At 45.8% G+C, this 19,981-nt stretch overlaps 1 protein-coding gene across 2 annotated transcripts in view; it reads left to right on the forward strand.

The window, feature by feature from the left end:
- The window catches only part of Sf3b1 (splicing factor 3b subunit 1), a 61,517-nt gene that overhangs the window by 14,488 nt on the left and 27,048 nt on the right, over positions 1-19,981 (forward strand). For both annotated transcript variants that reach the window (XM_065453134.2, XM_065453135.2), the window contains 7 exons: positions 100-173; positions 589-679; positions 757-842; positions 5,264-5,507; positions 9,865-10,151; positions 13,884-15,248; positions 18,004-18,225. In XM_065453134.2, coding sequence (XP_065309206.1) covers positions 100-173; positions 589-679; positions 757-842; positions 5,264-5,507; positions 9,865-10,151; positions 13,884-15,248; positions 18,004-18,225 — 2,369 coding nt within the window. The remainder of the gene's footprint in view (positions 1-99; positions 174-588; positions 680-756; positions 843-5,263; positions 5,508-9,864; positions 10,152-13,883; positions 15,249-18,003; positions 18,226-19,981) is intronic.

Raw genomic sequence — 19,981 nt, forward strand, 5'->3', positions numbered from 1 at the left:
GGTCTGGGGAGGAGCAGAGCATGTGTGGGGTAGACTTTCATGGCTGCCCTTGGAGCTGACGGCACAGGCTGCCCTGCTTTGCTTTTATCACTGATGCAGGCGGCAAGACGCCGGACATGAAGTCAAGAACTTACACTGTGATCATGCAGGAACAGGCTCTCACAAAAGATCAGGTGAGCCTCGCCCCTGATTTTATTAGCGAGCTCTCTTGTTCTCATTGGTTGTGACATGCAGGATGAGTACATACCTGGTGCACCACTGTGGAGTGGCAGAATGAAACCTTTGCATTGGCTGTTGGCATTTTGATGTTAACATTGTTCTGCTGATGGATCACTTCTGTCATGATGCTTGCATATGGGCACTATGTTATATCATGAAAGGCTACATTTACCCTGTTCATGGTAAAAAGCATGGCACTTCATGTTAACAGATCTATCAGTGTTTAAAATTCTGCTTTATTGCTACTGCTAGTTAGCAGCGTTTTTCAGCAACAATGTAGAGGAAAAGATGTGTTCCCGTTGTGTAAATGACCACAAAGATGTTAACCAGGCTGTGGTAACACTCGTACTTCCTCTTTCCATTGTTTAGGCTGAGCTGCGTCGCAAACTGGCTGACAAAGCCAAAGCAGGAGAACTGCAGACAGTGCCGTCCAATGGTGAAGCCAAACAGGCTGCACCCGGTGAGTAAGAAGTTGTCAGTGCAGTGGCTCCAGCGGGCCATTTGAGGGTGTTGCTTATGTCTGTGTTGTTTCCCCAGCCGTGAAGCGCAGGCGCTGGGACCAGGCTGGCGATGAGACGCCTCAGACGCCTGCCAAGAAAAAGTCTAGCTGGGATGCTGCTGAGGTAGGTGTATATCCTATACAGTCGACTCTCGTTACAATGGACCCTAATAATCCGACAAAAAAACGTCCGTTTTTTTTTTTTTCGAATTCCGTAATATCCGAAATTCCTCACTTCCAAAATTTTCGTCGCAATGTCTAACAACTTTACGGCAAAGCGTGAGTGACGAACATTCAAAGTAAAAAACAAACAAAAAATTGCACTTTCGCCCCAAAAGCGAAACATCGATTGCAATAGCAAATTGTGCAAGACTAGTGCTGCAGCAGCACTACGACGGAAATTGAATTTCATGCTCTCTTTCACTTCAACGCGAACGAAACGTCGTAAGCACAGCACATGCGAAGCTGCCAGCACTTCAGGTGCACTTTGTCCACTCGCAGATCTCTGAAGATATGGAGCCCGCATGGGTGTGCACTTTGTTCGCATTGTAGATCGCTTTTAAGATACAGAGCCCGTGCGGGCATGCACTTTGTCCGCATCGTAGATCGCTTTCAAAATAGGGTGGCCGCATCGTTAATGGCAGCTATCGGAGTGGAACTCCCCCTCTTTCCCTCGCCTCTCTCCCATGCCTTGCACGCAAGACATACAGCTGCGATCGTCGGCTGACCTTCGCAAGTCAGTTGCCAGCCCGTGTCGACACAGCAAAAGTACGTTTTATACGGCCAATTTTGACAAAAATTGCCGCTAATTTCGTCCGCTGTAGCACAGTCCATTAAAGGCGAACTTCGTTGCCTTTATAAAATAGGTAGAACAAACTAAGGCTGACATATGGTCCGTTATATCCGAAAGTCTGTTGTATGCGGGTCTGTTGTAATGAGTGCAGGCTGTATTTCCCATTAAATTGCCATGACAGTATATGCTTCTGACAGAGGGGGGCCTGCTGGCAAGTGCCACACCATTTGTCGCTGTTGAAGTGCAGCTCTTACACGGACGGAAAACTGATGTCACAGCACAGTATCCTCCTGGGAAATTAAACTAAAAGTAACTGTAGAAAAGCTATTATACTAAATTATTTACAGCACTCTGAGGCTTTTCACTTGTTTGTAGGGTTTAGAGCAGGGGTTATAGCACTACGACTTCCATTTAAGGGGGGACACCCCTCTTTGAAAAAAATTTTTTATTTGTGGATTGATTTCAATGAAACTTCTATGTTTCATTAAGTTTTATGCACTGATTCTAAATCTGCATTTATTTTTTCCATACAATAAACAGTTTTCAAAATATTTACAATATTATGTTTTTCATTTGGAGTTTGATAATTTCCCAAACAATTGATGCAATGATAAAATTTAGCATACCAAATTAATGTTTAACATCTAAGGAATGTAGTAAAACAAGAATGAGTCTCCTAGGCCAATTAGGTCTAAATCTAGGGGTTGCTAAACCCATTGCAGTAAAAGTTCCCTCACCTGCTTTATACACAGTATCTTTTTAAAAAATGTTACTGACCAATATGCGCAGTGAAATTAGCCTTACTACATAGAGTAAGAGTTTCTGTTTTCAGGGAAAAAAAAATTACTGTGCTAGCACAAATACAAACAGAAATATGTTCACTCCAAAACTGCTTGTGTGTCAAAATTGTAGTTTTGAGAAAACGAAGAAAAACGGTTTCAAGCACCTTTATGAGAACGAAAGCACCTCAAATTACGAAAATGCACCTGGGGAATAATCTGGGTGCATCCCAGATTGGTGCTTCTTTTTTGCCATCGTCTGGAGGCCCAGTGATAATGCCCGTTTTTTCCTGGAAGCAGTGGTGCGACGCAAGTCTTTTTCTTTGGCTCTTTTTGAGCCGGAGTCTGTCACATTCATATTCATTTCTTGAAGAATGGCTGTTGCTGCATATTCATTTCCAGTATTGAAGCGTAGCACTGCTTCTGCAACGGCTGCCTCCACAGCAAAAAGGGAGAAATGCTGCTCTTTGGAAATCATACTCCAGATGACTGAGTGGAATGATTCATTGGAGTTTTGGGTTCTCCCTCGCTTGCACCTATCCAGCAGCTTTACATCTGCCAAGCGCTCATACACAGGCAAAAGGGCCTTTGCCACGTCCGCTGGCAAGTTATACTTGTGCCTTGGTTGTGGCTCACCTTTTGCTGTTGCCGCATTATGACGGCACCAAGAATCCTTGCCACTTGGGCACAGGCTGTGGTTAGAGCAGCTGTCGGTTGACGTGACATGGTGGTACGTTGCCATTACCGCTCTCTGCATGGCGTCAACATCACCACAGTGAGACTTGAGTGCTCGACCATAATAGGCACTCGGCCTGTTGATGAGGTCTGCTGTGAGCCTCCCCTTGCCACCAAGTCCCCGCATGCCTTCACTTTTGTGCTTCTGGAGCAGGTTTCGAAGCGCTGCACCCATACGTTTTTGTACATGATTGATGCAGTCTTCTTTCTGAACATCTACAAAGCCGTACACCTTTGCATCCTTGATAGCATTAAAAGTGCGGCTGTCACCGTCGCACAGCATGGTTGAGTACTTTACTTTGTTGCGTTCTAAAGAACGCTGGAACAAGATTAATCCAGCCTCAACTTCCATTTGGCCAGATTTACAATCGGTGTTCTTCTGGCACTGATGGGATTTCCTCCACCCAGCATACTCATCAGAGTCAGGTCTGGGCCCAATTTCACAGCCCAAACAAAAGTTTGAAAGCACGACGTAGTCCAGGATGTAGCCGGTAAATAGCTCCGCCACTGCGCCTACTCCTATATGCGAAGAATGGCCCCGCGTCATCCAGGTGCCATCAAAGCACACAGCAATGTTGCCTTTGTGTCCAAAACACAAGTTTTCGTAAAGTGTAACCGCTTTTTCTGCACACTGCACCATAACAGCCTCAGCTGCGCGCGTCGCACCGGGGTTCAGAGTTTTTTTCAAATGCCGCTGAAACGTCTTGTTGTGGAGACCTCGGCCAGACAGGCCCATCGCTGCGAAAATGTCATTCATGGCTGTCTGGCCGTTACCTGTTGCGAGCATCGCACGCCCGGCAAGGATATTAATTTCAAACGGGTTGCATTTCTTTTCACTCTGTACCCTTCGCGAACTCCACTCAGTCGCTATCTCACCGCACCTCTCGCAGATGAGCATCAGTTTCACTGCGAGGCCGTACTCGCGATCTCCTGTCACCATCTCCGCGCGTCCTTGACAAGTCTGGCAGCGCATAAAGCCAAGGAGGGAGTTTATCGCACGCATGTCGACGGCAGTAAACGCTGTCTTACGTTCGTCTGTTACCGACGCTGCCGCGCCGCCGAGTTCCGTGAACTGCTCCATCTTTCGCGTCGTTGCTGCCGTCGACGCAAGCCGCTCGAGCGTAGCCTTTTCACGAGCGCTTGCCTCCCTTACGTCGCTGTCGGTCACAGTTTTCGAGTCAATTCTCACTCGGGCGGACACTTCAGACGCGTCGGGTGCGCTGTCCACCGATGCAACTTCCAGCGAGGCATTGTTTGGTTCTCCGCGGCAGGGCGGTTGCCCGTCCGTGCGTTGGTCGGCGAGTCTGGCGTCCGCAGGCGTGTTGGCTGCACTGTCCAGCGAAGCATCGTCCAGCGAAGCATTTTCTGCTTCTCCGCGACAATCGGGCGGCTGACGATCCGCAGAAGTGATGGGAGCACTGTTCAGCGATGCGTCGTCCAGCGATGCCTTGCTTGCTTCTCCGCGGCTATCATGCGGTTGCTCGTCTGCACTTGCTCCTCGTCGGTCGCTTACTTCAGACGGAAAAGAAGACGATTCCCCTACTTTCTTTTTCGTTTTCCTTCGTCTCCGGCCGAACATATACACGGAATGGTGCTTCTTCGGTCCCCCTGGCATAGTTCCGTGCAGTAGCGAGGACCCGCTCAAAATGGCGGCATGTGCAGCGCTCATGCCAGGGCAACCGGCCTAAGCCTATCAGATGGTGCCATTCGGGTCACGTGCTTTTACCGACCAATAAGAACGCGCGTTGAAGAAAACTTTGCGCTTGTTTTATTTTACTGCGGCTGGCACATGGTGGCTGGCTGAGAGAGGGTGGGAAGCCGGACGCGCGAGCTTTCAAACAAGACCAAGATGGCATAGGTGCGGCTTTTCGTTTTTGCGCGGCGCGCGGTCGTAACCAGCGCTGTTTGTCCTCAATTTAAAGGGCGCTTTCAGAAACTACATTATTTTAAATCGACATTACGGCGCAATTACGCATCAGATTTAAATGGAAATTTGCTCAAAGGTGCAGAATTATGCCATGAATCCAAAAATGAAAAGATTGAAAATCGGGCTTTTTGACCGATTTTCGGTCCCAAAGAGCCGTGTCCCCCCTTAACGGGAAAAAATGAATAGTCGAAAATATCATTTCAATCCCCATGCATGCAAATCCGTGTGAATCCGTGTGTTGTGTCCTTATTGCAAGCAGCACATTGCTGCTGCAGTCCTGTCTGAGCTGTAATCTTGTTTTTCTGTTGCAGTCATCGCATACGCCATCACATGCCCGCTGGGACGAGACACCAGGCAGAGCCAAGGGTTCTGAGACACCAGGAGCGACACCAGGTTATTCCAGCACTCGCATGTGGGACCCTACTCCAGCCCATGCTACACCAGGTCATGCCACACCTGGTCATGAAACACCAGGAGGCACACAGAAGGGTGCTGCACCTGGGACTCCCAGCGCCCGCCGAAATCGCTGGGACGAAACACCCAAGACAGAGAGAGGTAACCAGGCTTTGCACTGTAATGTAAATCACAAGAGCACTAGGAGTTGCTGGCTTAGTGTCATGACAGTGCCATGAAAAGGAGCTGGATAAACAGGCCAATCTCCTCCATGGCACTGATTCCATATCACTATTCTGTATGCATTTAGAACATTTGCAAAGTCGGTACAAGCAGCTGCAGTCCATGGAGCTGGATTTACTTGAAGAGCGGTGCTGTATTGACCATAGTGTCAGCTTTTGTCTGGCAAAACTTCATGATGGGCATGTTAGAGCTTGAAAGTGAGGATCCACAAGCCACACTTTATTGAGATTGGCATTAAACCTGCCCCACCTCCCTGTATGATCGGCAGATAACTGAGATAGCGCATGAGGGTACTGTAGTGCGGCCTCCTTTGAAGTCTGAAGGCTCCTTGCTGAAGTCGATTGCAAGCTGATGAAACCTGAAGGAGGCATGGCGTGCTTTGAAAATGTCCCAAAAAAGGACCATTTTAAGGGGGGAGGCTACCTTGGAGACAGAACTTTTTTATTTTTTAACATATCCGGATGAAACTTGCAGGGTACGTTCACACCACCGAACTATGAGGAACTGCAAAGTTTCATGAAGCTCTGTTCATTAGTTCCAGAGTTATTGAGGTCTAACTAGGTGGTTCATGTATAAGCCTGAGGAAGAGCTTGGAGAAATGCCAGGACATCGTAGGAAGCTGAAATTCACCGTGATGATCCCTTGATAGATATCCCAGGGGGCTACAGAGCCGTTTTCTTTAATTTCCCCTCCAAAAAATTTTAGCACAACTTTGAATTTGATGTAGCCAGTAATGACCACATTCATCAAAAATTAATTGCTTATTATAAGTTAACTGTACCAGCTTTCAAAAAAAAAGAAGCATGTTACCCCCTGGCAAAATCATTCAGGAACATAATAAAAAAACGGCACACAAATTTGATGAGCAGTTCTTGATATCACCTTCCCCAGCACCACTACTAGCTAAAAAATCCATTCCGAGAAAACGGGCCCTAAAGTTGAACACGTTTTTTTTATTGGAAAGCTCCTGCGGAGCTTCTAATTAGCCCTTGCCGCTCCAGGCACACTCAATGTGTTGGATTTTCTACCGGCGACAGCCAATAGCACAGTTCCGCCACTGAAAGTGTTTGCGCAGCCGGCACTCGCTGCGGAAGATCAGAAGTTCGATGCTCGTACAAGTCGCATATCACGCTTCCGCGGACCGAACATCTGCACTGTCTTGGGCTTTGTTTCCGGCATTGCGTGCAGCAAAGAACTAGCGAAAAAAGAAAGCTGTGAAAATAATCTAAAAGATAGCGCAAGACGAAGAGCAGCTCGCAAGCAGGAGTCTGTTGAGGCGGACGGAGCAAGGGGCAACAACGACGAGAGTGCGGCGGGCGCAGCATCAAACAAAGCAGCCGCCGCCTGCGCAGCAGCCAATGGCAGGCACGCTTTAGCCCGCGGGATTTGAACGCACTGCTCTGGCCAATCAGTGCTCTGCATCGCATCGCGAGAGAATGCCAATAGCGCCTCACCCATGCCGACGATGCTATTTTGCAAGGCGGCAAAGCAGAGACAAAAAATTCACGGTAAAAGTGACACCAAGATGGTGCGGGCAGGCGGCATGGGCCGCGAATGGTGCGCGTGCGAAGTTTGACTTCCTTTGGCATTTGCGCGTGTTTTGTGAGCTGCAGTAGCCTCAAAGGTAGCATTTTTTTTTTTCTTTAGTTTGCGGTTGAATTAGATGCTAATAATTACAGAACAGGTAGTTACGGGACATACGACTAAAAAATATTGTTTGTAAAAAATCGACTTTTTCACGATTTTTCGGTTTTTGATGGCCGCATCCCCCTTGAAATCTGTTCTTAATTTTAATTCCGTACATGGAATTGTGGTTCTTACACCGTACGATAGGTTGCGACAGCACATTGTGCAACTTGTTATCACAAACTTTATTCAACTGAAAATGGTGACTGATTGCTTTAGCAAAGTTCATGTTTTGCCCCTGCCACTCCTTTTAAGGGGGGACACGGCTCTTTGTGGTGAAAAAAATCGCGAAAAAATCGATTTTTTGAAAAAGAAATTTTCGATATCTACAGCTAATATTCCTTTAATTCGCAAAGTTTCAAATCTCAGGGAAGAGTATTTCGTCCGCAATATCAATTTATAACATCACTGTGAGCTGAATTCCGCGCAAAAACAGCCATTTTTATCGCAGCGCATACCTCTTCTTCTACGCGCGCGATCGCAGCCATCTTGGTCTCGTTGGAAAGAGGAGCCTTCCTTCTTTAATTTCCCGCTAAAAGTGACTCCCGTTGGTACACCAGTGACATTGAAATCCGGGGAGGAAAAAAAGCCCGAACGCGCGATCCGATTCGTTGACTAGCGCACGTGACCAAAAACGCGTGCTGTGGTTGGCTGCGCGAGGTTCCCATCGTCTGCTCCACTCCGCAGGCGACGCGACTGCGCGTCTCGTAGGTTTGTTGGCACATGCCCAACGATGTCCGATCCACCGGAAAAGTTCGCCACGAGGCACAAGTTCGGCAAAAAAAAGAAGCTATCAGCTTATAACTTTCAAAAGCGCTCCATTCCTTCTGAAAGCATCGAGAGTAGCTTGCCGCCAACCGCAAACGATGCCGAAACCGCGGACGATGCCGACGTAGGCCTAGCCAGCTCACAAATGAGTGAAATCGTTACGGACAGCAGCCGCGTTCGGCGTGACACTACAATGTTGCAGCGTGCGGATTTGTTGCAGAGGGAGATGAATGCTCGAAAAAACTTCGAGTTCTTGCGTCAACGCCAGCAACAAAGCGGGTGTTGGATTTGCTCACTCGCGCTGACGGCGTTGCAGCCGCGCCAGTCGACGTTGAGGCAGGCTTCGCTATCCTCAGTAGGACTCCGTGAACGCACTGATGTCGTTTGTCAAGTGCAAGATGTGCGGTGGCAGCGTCGCAGTAGGCAAAAGCGAACGGTAATCTGGCCTCGCCATAAAGATCGTTATCACGTACGCGTGTTGCGGCGATATCGCGTCGGCATGGAGCTCGACCCGCGTGAACGACAACCTTGCCGCGCGCGCGATGCAAGCAACCGGGAATCGGCGAACAACGCTAAACAGTGTTTTGGCGCATTTGGGTGGCTGTGGTCAGAGTGACTACATTCCTGGTGGCTTTTAGCCACTTTCACTGCAAAATAATGCAAAATTATTTCTGTACTTTTGATTAAAAGTGAATGTATTCCTTTTTTCTCATTTTCTCAAAACACCGATTTTTCACTTGTACACAATGTAGGGTCAGATTTTAGAATTTATGCTTTAAAAATTTCCAATTCTGCTTTAGATCAGACAGTAGGGTAGCCACAATTCGAACAGTAAAGATTGAATTGCTATAAAATTACTAATATTTGATATATCAAAATAGTATTCCTACCATTATGTTCCTTATGTTGATTTTCTAGTACCCAGGCATGTGCCAATACGAATTTCGTAGCGCATTTCTTTCCCCTATTGTTTCTGCAAATTATGAACAACGAATTTCATTTATCTTCAGAACTAAATGGCCTATTGGAAAAATAATTACATATTTGAAATCAGCACAAAAGTCTTAACAAGAATGGAAGGTTTCATGAATATTGATGGAGAACATAATGAACATTATTTGAATTGCAGTGTCCCCCCTTAAAGAAGCGAAAGTTTCATTCTTACCTGGTTGGACCCCTATTTCATCCTTGATCAATTTAGTATTCAAGCATTTGACGTAATCACCATGAACATGTCCTGAAATGTTTTTTGGAGTGACGATATCTCTGGTTCTACTCATCTTATTGCAATAATTCTTTTTTCGTCAGAAAGGTGGACAAATTGGGAGTGCAGTAGGCCTAAAATGTGAACAAATATCATTACAGAAATTTTGAAAAAGTAATAATTTCTCCAGGGTTTCACTAATGCCTTCTGCTTACAAGAGTTTGACATGCATTAACTTCGGCATAAATCAGTTTAGAACATTCATTCTTGTAGCACTGCAACCTCTGATCATTCAACATCATTTTGATGTGCCAGTCTCCTTGATTAACAGCCAGCATTGTAGAGAGAACTTGCCTCCAAATTAGTCCATACAAAAATACATGAATTGCTTATATTTTTAAAAGTACTTGTTGCATGGGAAAACCAATTGAATATTTGAAATCAGCATGTCAATATACATAAGTGATGGAAGTTTGATCAAATTGTGGCCACAAATAAAAAATGAAAATTTAAGTGGGGTGTCCCCCCTTAAGCTTGACTGCTGGAGCACTCAGCCAATTCTTATCTAGCTTGGCATAATTGCTGAGATTTGGCTATCTTTCGTTATGCTGTTTGCAGAAACTCCGGGCCATGGCAGTGGCTGGGCTGAGACACCTCGTACAGACCGCACTGGTGGAGCTGACCTGATACAGGACACGCCCACACCGAGTGCGTCCAAACGGCGTTCTCGTTGGGATGAGACTCCATCATCACAGATGGGCAATCAGACACCTCAGACACCATCAGCCATGACGCCTTCTTCCACCATGACTCCGTCAGGGGTTACACCTACAGGTGCCAAGGCAATGGCCATGGCTACACCCACACCGGGACACATCATGGCCATGACGCCAGAACAGCTCCAGGTGAGTGAGCCTTTGATTGTGCTCGACTGTTTGTGCTTATATGCAGAATGTTCGAAGTCGAATACCAAAAACTATTTGTATTTGAAACTTTGAATATTGAAGCAAGCCTTGTTGCACCCTAGCACAATATTGTGGTCTTTTTTAAAGCTTTACCAGTGCTGCATTGTTGATTTCGCTTCTGGAAAGCAATTATGTCATTATTATTAAGTGCTTCTGGTCAGAGTTTAACGAATATAGACTTTCTTGAATATTAAATACGAATAGTAAATATCGAATAGTCAAACCAGGGTGTCTACCAACCGGGAAAACTGGGAAAACCGAGAATTCTCAGGGGTTTTGAGTAGTCTGGAAAAAGTCAGGGAAAACTCAGGGAATTGGGGCCTCTATCAGGGAAAATTAGCGGCAATTTTATTGAAAGGGTCGAAAGTCGCGGTAATGCTGGCTCGAGTAGCAGACAGGAATCGTAATGAATCGTCTTTGACGCCCTGTCGTTGGCAGGAGGAGTTGCCAGTGTACAGTCAACGAGCGACTTTCCGGATTTCCGATAATTTGGACGGCTTCGCGGCGCCACCTTGTACCCCATAGTGTCAACATATCAGAACGTGTGAAATTTCCGACGCAAGAACTCTTTGCTGTCCGATTTTCCGGACGTTTTGCCACGACCGCAGGTCCGAAATGGCATTAATCAAAGGCACCACCGCTGCCGTGTTGATTACTTTGCCGCCTCGAACTGGCACTCTCGCATGCAGATCCGCTGGAACCCGTTGCCACCACTGCGGCAACGCTAGGCCTAGCTGCTTCGACGTTCGCTGTGAAGCTTCTTGCCATTGGGTGCCGAACTTTTTATTGAAAGAATTCGCTGCTGTCAGCAATGGCACGGACTCCACCTTTGTGGTCCTCGCGATTGGCTTAGAAACTTGGAAAACATAGTGCATTGCATAATGCCGGTACGTGAAAGTCAGCTTCGCCTCTGTACAGAAATGTTACTCAGTAAAGCTTACGGAAAAGTATTGCAGTGAAGCATAACAAGCGTGGGAAGGGGCTATTGCCACGGAATACAGTATGTATATCTTAATTATGCACGTGGGCACCCGGCATTTCCTGTCACAGTACGAGCACAGGTATGCCTAATATGTGTGCCGACAGGCCTTCAGAGCGTTTTCGAACGTGCCTGTGGCGGTTTGAGCCCCTAAGGGCAGTAAATGACACGCATTTATTTTTTTCCAACTGGCCGGTTTTTCGGACGTTTTCGCAGCCCCTAGGGAGCTCGAAAAATCGGTCGTGGATGGTGCAACTGATCAAGATGCTTCAAATGGTCCTTGGGGCGAACGAGTGGCGGAAGGTGGACAAGAACAGAAGTGACCTACGCATTGAGGAATAAACGAGAAAGGAAGCTTCTTGCCGCCGTTTTGAAAGAGCTTGAGCTCAAAAAGTAAAGTTTTGGCTGATGCCGAGATGCAGGTGTCCCTCATCCAAACCAAAATACACTCTTTGAAGCAGTGCAACACAATACTCGGGCGTCATGCGCGGGCTGAGAGTATGTCAGGACTGTTGAGGTTGACTTACGAGCTGCTGAGAGAGAATCTCAATTGTGACAGAGTTCAGGCCTCATCCCACTGAGGTTGCTATCAGTTGATAGAAATAGTTCATATTAGAAAATATTTGCCTTTGTATGCATCTCCTTTTTATTCATATTTGATAATGTCCGACCCTATTTGCAATTGTTTTCGAAGACAGTTTATTTGCTGTGCATTTTACTAACCCCTGCCTTCTATTCTCTTCTTGAATAACATAAACACTGCTCCTTAGTATTCAAATTGGATTAAGTTGCTTTTTTTTCATGTGCTTACTAGAGAGTGACAGCATCAGGCGATATGGTTTCAGCCCGTGTTGATATAAAACATACCGTATTTACTCGCATAATGATCGCACTTTTTTGTCAGAAAAAATTGACGCAAATTCAGGGGTGCGATCATTACGCGGGTTAAATTTCCCGCAAAAAAAAATTTTTTTTTTTTTCGTCCCGCGTTTGCTGCGGGATGTGGGTGCGGGACACCAAAACAAAAATGGCGGCCGGCGGAGCATGCCGAACGCGCCGAACGCTATCTTTTTTTTCTTCTAGTGAGTACATTACGCGCATTAAAACAGTTTCTTCCGTGTCAGTGATGAATAATATCGTTAATATCGGCAAGTTTGTGGCACTAACGTAGCCATGTCCACTTTGAGGGGACAGAAACAGATGGGCGCGCTTAGCTGCCAGTGACAGAAACCCATGGCCGGCGTGCTGCGGAAACTGCGGCATCTGTTTTCACTGCTGTCCTAACACGGCACGTTTCCGCTAAGGGTGGGCGAATATCTTAGCTGTGTTACAAGCGTCGGCGTATGGATAGGGTACACTTTTAACGTATCAGTGTAAACGTGACTACTATCATTGCCGCGCGCGATTTGTTGCGTGCTCACGAGTGCAGATGAAAAGAATCGAAAGGCGCCTTTTTTGTTGTTGACTGCAACCATTATAAAGCCTACCCATAATAAAGGCAAGTTTGGTTGTACCTCTTTTTGCCACGGAAGTGCGGAAAGTGATGAAAGTGATGAAATGAGGCATATACTTAAGCATGTTTGGTGCGTGCAGACAAGTCCGCGTAGCATTCGACAGGTGGTAAGCGCGATCATTATTAGCTAGACTTGGCACACGACATATCGCTGCGGCAAGCTCAGGGTGCGATCATTACACGGGAAATAAAAAAAATCGAATTTTGACGACAAAATTCAGGGGTGCGATCATTACGCGAGTGCGATCATTATGCGAGTAAATACGGTAGTTCTGCATCACTCGGGGAAATTTGCAATGGCACTCAGGGAAAACCTGGAAAACTCAGGGAATTTGGAAATGTCAACTTGGTAGACACCCTGTCAAACACGTATATTTACAGTAGGAATGCTTATTTCGGTATAATGCCATGCATGTACTGTCTAGTGCAATAAAGACAGCTAACTATTAGAGACAGATTATTAGTTTTAAACACAAAATCTCCAATTGTCATTAGAAATACTGCTTCAAAAAACTTCCAAAGATCCTGGTTACAAAGAAGCTCTCCAAGAAAGAATTGCTGATCTTTGACTAGGTTTCCAGAATTGCTAAATAAAGGATTGCCAAAAAGAGATTAGAAGTTGTAAAAGAAGTATGAAAAAAGAAAGCTTCTGGAAGCAGATGTGAAGGGCCAGCCTGTTCCAAGAGAAAGATAACTGGTTGTAGCGTAAAAAATAGAACTGCTACATAGCTGCTCTGCCAAAAATGCTAAATGATAGACAAGCAACACCCACAGGTTGTCATGAAGGCTGTTGCTGCAAAACCAAAAACAGTTAGCGTTGGCCATTTTGTTTCTGCGTTGCTTCAAAACTTTTTTTTGTTGTCACCCTTCTGATAATTGGCAATAGTGTGTAGCATGGTGAAAATTAAACAGTAAGCATTTCTGAAATATTTGGTTAGTTTCCATTATTCGAAAATATTTCGTTCCGTTTTTCTTAATACGAGCTGAATGCTAAAGCTATTTGTATTTGAAACTTTGAATACTGAAGCAAGCCTTGTTGCACCCTAGCACAAAATAAAATTGTGGTCTTTTCTAAAGCTTCACCAGTGCTGCATCAAATGGGCTGTGAAAGTGTATGCCGACGTCCAAGTGCTGTGTCACTTCGTAATGGATTTGGGTTTTTTCTTTTCTGCTTTTCCAGGCTTACCGCTGGGAGCGGGAGATTGACGAGCGAAACCGCCCACTCACTGATGAGGAGTTAGATGCCATGTTCCCACCTGGCTACAAAATTCTCCAACCGCCAGCCGGGTATGTGCCCATACGAACTCCAGCGCGCAAGCTCACGGCCACACCCACACCACTTGGGGGAGCAGGTGCAGGAATTCCAGGCGCAGGTCCAGGCTTTTTCTTCCAAAAAGAGGAACCAGTGAAGCTGGCTGACAGCCAGCCGAAAGGAAACTTGCCCCCTTTGAAACCCGAGGACTTACAGTACTTTGACAAACTCCTTGCCGAAGTGGATGAGGAGCTGCTAAGCCCCGAAGAGCAGAAGGAGCGCAAGATCATGAAGCTGCTGCTAAAGATCAAAAATGGCACGCCACCCATGCGCAAAGCTGCACTCCGACAAATCACAGACAAGGCACGAGAGTTGGGCGCTGGTGCGCTTTTCAACCAGATTCTCCCATTGCTTATGTCACCCACGCTGGAAGACCAAGAGCGTCATCTCCTTGTAAAGGTTATTGATCGTGTTCTGTACAAACTTGACGACCTTGTTCGTCCTTATGTGCACAAGATTCTTGTCGTTATCGAGCCTCTCCTTATCGATGAGGACTACTATGCTCGTGTTGAGGGCCGAGAGATCATTTCCAACCTTGCTAAAGCTGCTGGCCTGGCAACCATGATCTCCACCATGAGACCCGACATTGATAACATTGATGAGTACGTCCGAAACACAACAGCCCGTGCGTTTGCTGTGGTTGCCTCAGCGCTGGGAATTCCAGCGTTGCTCCCCTTCCTAAAAGCTGTCTGTCGCAGCAAGAAATCGTGGCAAGCGCGCCACACAGGCATCAAGATTGTCCAGCAGATTGCCATCCTTATGGGTTGTGCCATCCTGCCTCACCTGCGTGCTCTTGTTGAGATCATCGAGCATGGTCTCGTCGATGAACAGCAGAAAGTGCGGACTATCACAGCTCTGGCTCTTGCTGCACTTGCTGAAGCAGCAACACCTTACGGCATTGAGTCTTTTGACTCTGTGCTCAAGCCCCTTTGGAAAGGTATACGAACACATCGAGGCAAAGGTCTGGCTGCGTTTCTGAAGGCTATTGGCTATCTCATCCCATTGATGGACGCTGAGTACGCCAACTACTACACAAGGGAAGTGATGCTGATCCTTATTCGAGAGTTCCAGTCTCCTGATGAGGAGATGAAGAAAATTGTGCTCAAAGTAGTGAAGCAGTGCTGTGCTACAGATGGTGTGGAGCCCCAGTACATTAAGGAGGAGGTGTTGCCTCACTTCTTCAAACATTTTTGGAACCACCGTATGGCATTGGACAGACGGAATTACAGACAGGTCAGCACGACCCCCACTCTCTCTCTCTCTCTCTCTCTCTCTCTATATATATATATATATATATATATATATATATATATAGTAATGTCATTTCCTTTCCGCTAAGTGAAGACACACCGTATAACATTTAGGTATTGCGTATTGATCGTTCTTGTGGAAGTTACATTCAGTGGCCCCTTTTGTGTCCAAAAGCCAAAGCCGACCTGCATAATTGTTGTTGCTCGTTTTAATTTAAGCTTTGCGATATGCCATACTTACGTGTGCAGCCTGCGCGCTCTCGCTCTCTCTTTTTTTTCTTTTTCTTTTTTTTGCAAGGTGTGGGTCTTGCATGACAGGCTTACAGCTACTTACTTAAGCCTCAACCTGTGCTAAGACTGATGCAGAATAACGCAACCACTGCTGGCTTACTGGGGACACATTTACAGTTGTCGATGATTTTTTCAGACACGGACTATACTGGGAAAATGTTCGAATAGTCTGGCAATCCGAAAACACAAATTGCAACAGTAGAATAGATTTCATTGTTTATTACAGCATGAGCACAGCCGCAAATTTAGACTTCTGCTTAGTGTTGTGCTCCATTAAAAGTAAAATTTACATCAAATTTAGAGATGGCTGTAGCTGCATTTCACATTCGCCCATCGTGCTGCCCAACACCTGCCGGCTAGGCCTAACCATCACTTCCTTGTTGGAGCTGGTGACGAGAGTTGCGGTTTGGTGTCAAGTGCGGAATATGTAGTAATGCCATTGTTGGCATGACAACTATCACTGTTTATAAGTCTTGCAGAAATTAACCATTGTGCAAGTACTCGTGTGGCGCTTAGTGAAACATGCCTTTTGTGTATATTTTTGCACTCTGATGTGGTGGTACAAGCCTTACACGAGGGCAGGCCTTACAAGTAAATACAGCAGTCACAGTGATGGCAGCTAGTTAATGAAGCAAGAAAAGTGATACACTATTTTCCTGTAAGTACTTCTTATTGGCACAATGGTGAAAATGACAAAAAGCATCAAAACTTTATACGAGGCTGCTGTAGGTACATCAAGTGAATTTTGCTTGTAGGCAAAGGAATGTTCATGAGCAGAAGAAGTGCAAAAAGGCCTTGAAGTGACATTTAAGTACCAAAGCTTTGAAAGGGCCCCTCGCCAGTCTCCATTGGAAATTTCGGCTAAGCACAGGAAGTTGTAAAGTGCCATTCAGGGAGCACTATACTGCAGGAATTTTCTAAGAGGGTTCAGTAATAGCAGAGATATAAAAATAAAAGAAACATTGAGAGGAGGTGAGCTACGCTCATTGCCTCGACTACTGCCTGCAAGCGAGATTCCGTCCAGGCGTTCTCCCATATCGGAGCTGAGGGCTCACATCATGTGAAAGGAATTAGTGGAATCTCGATTAATGAAAATCACTTGAACGGAACTGCCCTCTTAAATGAAACACCATCCTCATGGTTGGTTGGCTTTGTATTCGTGCAATTGTGTTCAGTAAATGGAACGCCTGTTAAATGAAACCAATTTCCTTGGTCCCTTGAGGTTTCGTTTAAAGAGAGTCCACTGTATTTGAAAGGGCAACATTGAGCACACGCAGGCTCTCGCTGTCCTGAGCACCGAGCGGTTGGTTGGTGGCCGCTTTCCAATAACAAACAATGAGAAATAGTACGCATTTGATACTGGAAAGGACAGTGTGAGACGCAGGATGCCTTTGCAGGTTGCATTCTTTGAGATGTCTTATATATACAAATGGATCTTTACATTTTTGTGGCTCGTTATGTTCTGTAAATTGTAGATGCCATATCTACGTGAATGTTAGTTTATTTTCACACTAGAATTGGCACTTGGAGAAAGCACGTTGCATTGTATTTGGAACACTGCTTCAAACATGATGCAAGATTTTATCTACAAATTTGTTTCTCCTATTTTGCATTAAAATGTGGGGTAAGCACAGCTGCCTTACAACTCGGATTGACAGACAGCTCTTCAATGGCATTTCTGTGAAATATTTGAAGGCACAACAAAAAGTTGGACTAGGGGTGACGACTCACAGGGGCCCCCAACCACATTAGCAAGTACTGATGTTTACTGGCCCCATCAATCCAATGGTGTTCACCATGCACCATCACTGCATGGACACGGCTGCCATGGGGCATCCAACCTCACAGTGTAGCACATCATGCTGCTCATGTTGGCGCATTCTAGCATAGTATGACGGATGATCCATTAACGTAGTATGTACTACTGCACTGGTAGTCTCCTGAAGGACGTGGGATGTGTTATCTGACTGCGTAGTAGTCTTTGCATAAAGACACTATTCTAAGCGCATGGATATGGCTGCATTACATCTAATTGGTTTGTGTTATAAGTTATAACTGTAATTGTTTTTCCTTGGTAATAAAAATTTCCCCGCTTGCAATCGTGCAGTCACAAACCTTAAAAATGTAATAGTATGTTACATGGTCTGCTTACTAAAAGTGATGAGCACTCTTTGAGCTACCTAACACCTGTTTTGTGCTCACTGTTTCTGATTCATCGGGAAAACAAGGCTGTGTTTTGGATTTTATAGCAATGCCTTTTCTAATACTATTCTTCCTCGCGTATCATCAGTGGTCAGAGCAATGCTTCGCACTCATTATCAATGCGATCAGCCAGCTATATTCAATGGTGGATGATAAGAGTGACACAGCATTGAACAAAAGGCATCAGTACAAAATTTCGGTGCAGGGTCCATTTATTGGTTGCTAAATGCTTTTTCCTGTTGCAGCTTGTTGACACGACGGTGGAGATTGCCAACAAGGTGGGTGCAGCTGAGATAGTGAACCGGGTGGTGGATGATCTGAAGGATGAAAACGAGCAGTACCGCAAGATGGTTATGGAAACGATAGAGAAAATACTGGGCAACTTGGGCGCCACCGACATTGACTCTCGATTGGAAGAGCAGCTGATCGATGGCATCCTCTACGCCTACCAGGAGCAGACAACGGAGGTGGGTTCCTTCTGGCAGAGCAATATGTGAATGCCTGGCTTACATACTGTTCTTGGAGGGAATGCAAGGTAATGCAGGGTGTCTACCAACTGAGAAAACTGGGAATTCTCAGGGATTTGAGAAAACAGGAATCTCGGGGTGTCCCTCATCCAAACCAAAATAAACTCTTTAAAGCAGTCAAACGCAACGTCGAGGCGTGCATAGGCTGAGAGTATCTCAGGACAGTTGAGGTTGACTTCACCGACTGTTAAAAGAGAACTTCACTTGTGACAAAGTTTGCGCCTCATACCACTTAGCTTGCTATCAGCTGATAGAACGAGCTCATGTCCCCTTCAGTCACAGAGTTCACATTTGTGTACGCGTCCTATTTTTGCCATTTTTATGCTGTGCTAGCAAGGAATAGAGCCCAAACATTAAGGTTTGGGTAAATTGAACACCCTAATAACCTAAATTACTCCCATTTTACTTCTGAGTGTTACCTATCCTTACAGAGTACAGCTTTAGTGAAGGCACTACCATGTTTTGCGTGACGTTTGACATGGGGCATATCGGTAGCAACCTCAAAATATTTTTCTTTCTTGAAATGCTTGAAACTAATGAATAATTTTTGCATGTAATTCGACGAGGGATTTGATATTTTTTATGAAGTACCGTTGCATGGCTGACTTCACAATATTTAAATATGTAGTTACTCTGTAATTGTGACTCATTATAAAATGCTCACTCATTCTACCACCTTGATTTGCTTTCGGTGGGGCCATTACTGGAGCTGAAATCTGCCTTGAAATGGCATGGTGTGCCTACTGCAAGCGCACTGTACCCATATGTTTGAAGAGACTCACTGCCAATATCAAAATGGTAGCAAATTTTTCTATGCTGAGAAGTTGGCTGTACTTGTTACCGTCACTGCCTTGTTACCAAGGCAGTGAACTCTCTGGTGAACCCACTCTGGTGGATTGCTGCCATTACAGCCTTTTTACACTCTAAATTCAAGGGCCTGAAAACCACCGGCACAAGTTCACTCAGCTTGGGCAGGTTGCATTTGGTGGAACTGCCACAGAGCATTTGTGGCGATGCCAGTTGGAGGGAAGCAGGAGGTTGTTTGGCCTGAGGCGCTGGCCTTAACGACGTTTCCAGCCCTGTCTGTGTGGGCCATTGGGGCACACTGATGCCTCGTGCAACCTCTGCTGCTGGAGCGTTTTTCTCTTGCACCTAACCGTGCATAAGGGAGGAATAGCTGCAGCAACTGTGGTGGCATCGGGGCCACTAGTGCTGCCCTGGCTCACATGTGGGGAAATGCTTCCCAACATGAAGAAGCCCGAGTTTTCTGGGACAGTGCACCGATTGTGCTGATCCTCGTTCCCTCTGGTACACTCCTCTCACAAGGTTTCTGTAATTGTATCCAAGTGTGCAAAGAAACATTTGTTATGTGTGTATGCATGTTTATATGCTCTGGATTCAGCAGTTAAATATAGAAGGGAAAAATTGAGTTAGCAGCCATTCAAGATGATTTTGTCCTCCTAAATTTAAACTGATGCTCAAGTTTTCTTGAAGCCAGTGTCACATGCGCAGTTTCAAAGGTCTTTGTGCTGATAGTTTCACTCAACAGTGCGGTTGAAGTGACTTTGTTAATAGAGAATAGTGCGGCATGTTGGAAATCCTTTGCAGCTAAAGTGGCAGTCCATTTCCAAGGTATGCTTCCAAGTAGTGTCAGGGAGTCAGAGTCGTAATGGCTTGTACGTGACTGAGGGAACAT

This window comes from Dermacentor albipictus, chromosome 1, assembly GCF_038994185.2.
Source record: "Dermacentor albipictus isolate Rhodes 1998 colony chromosome 1, USDA_Dalb.pri_finalv2, whole genome shotgun sequence".
NCBI lineage: Eukaryota > Metazoa > Arthropoda > Arachnida > Ixodida > Ixodidae > Dermacentor > Dermacentor albipictus.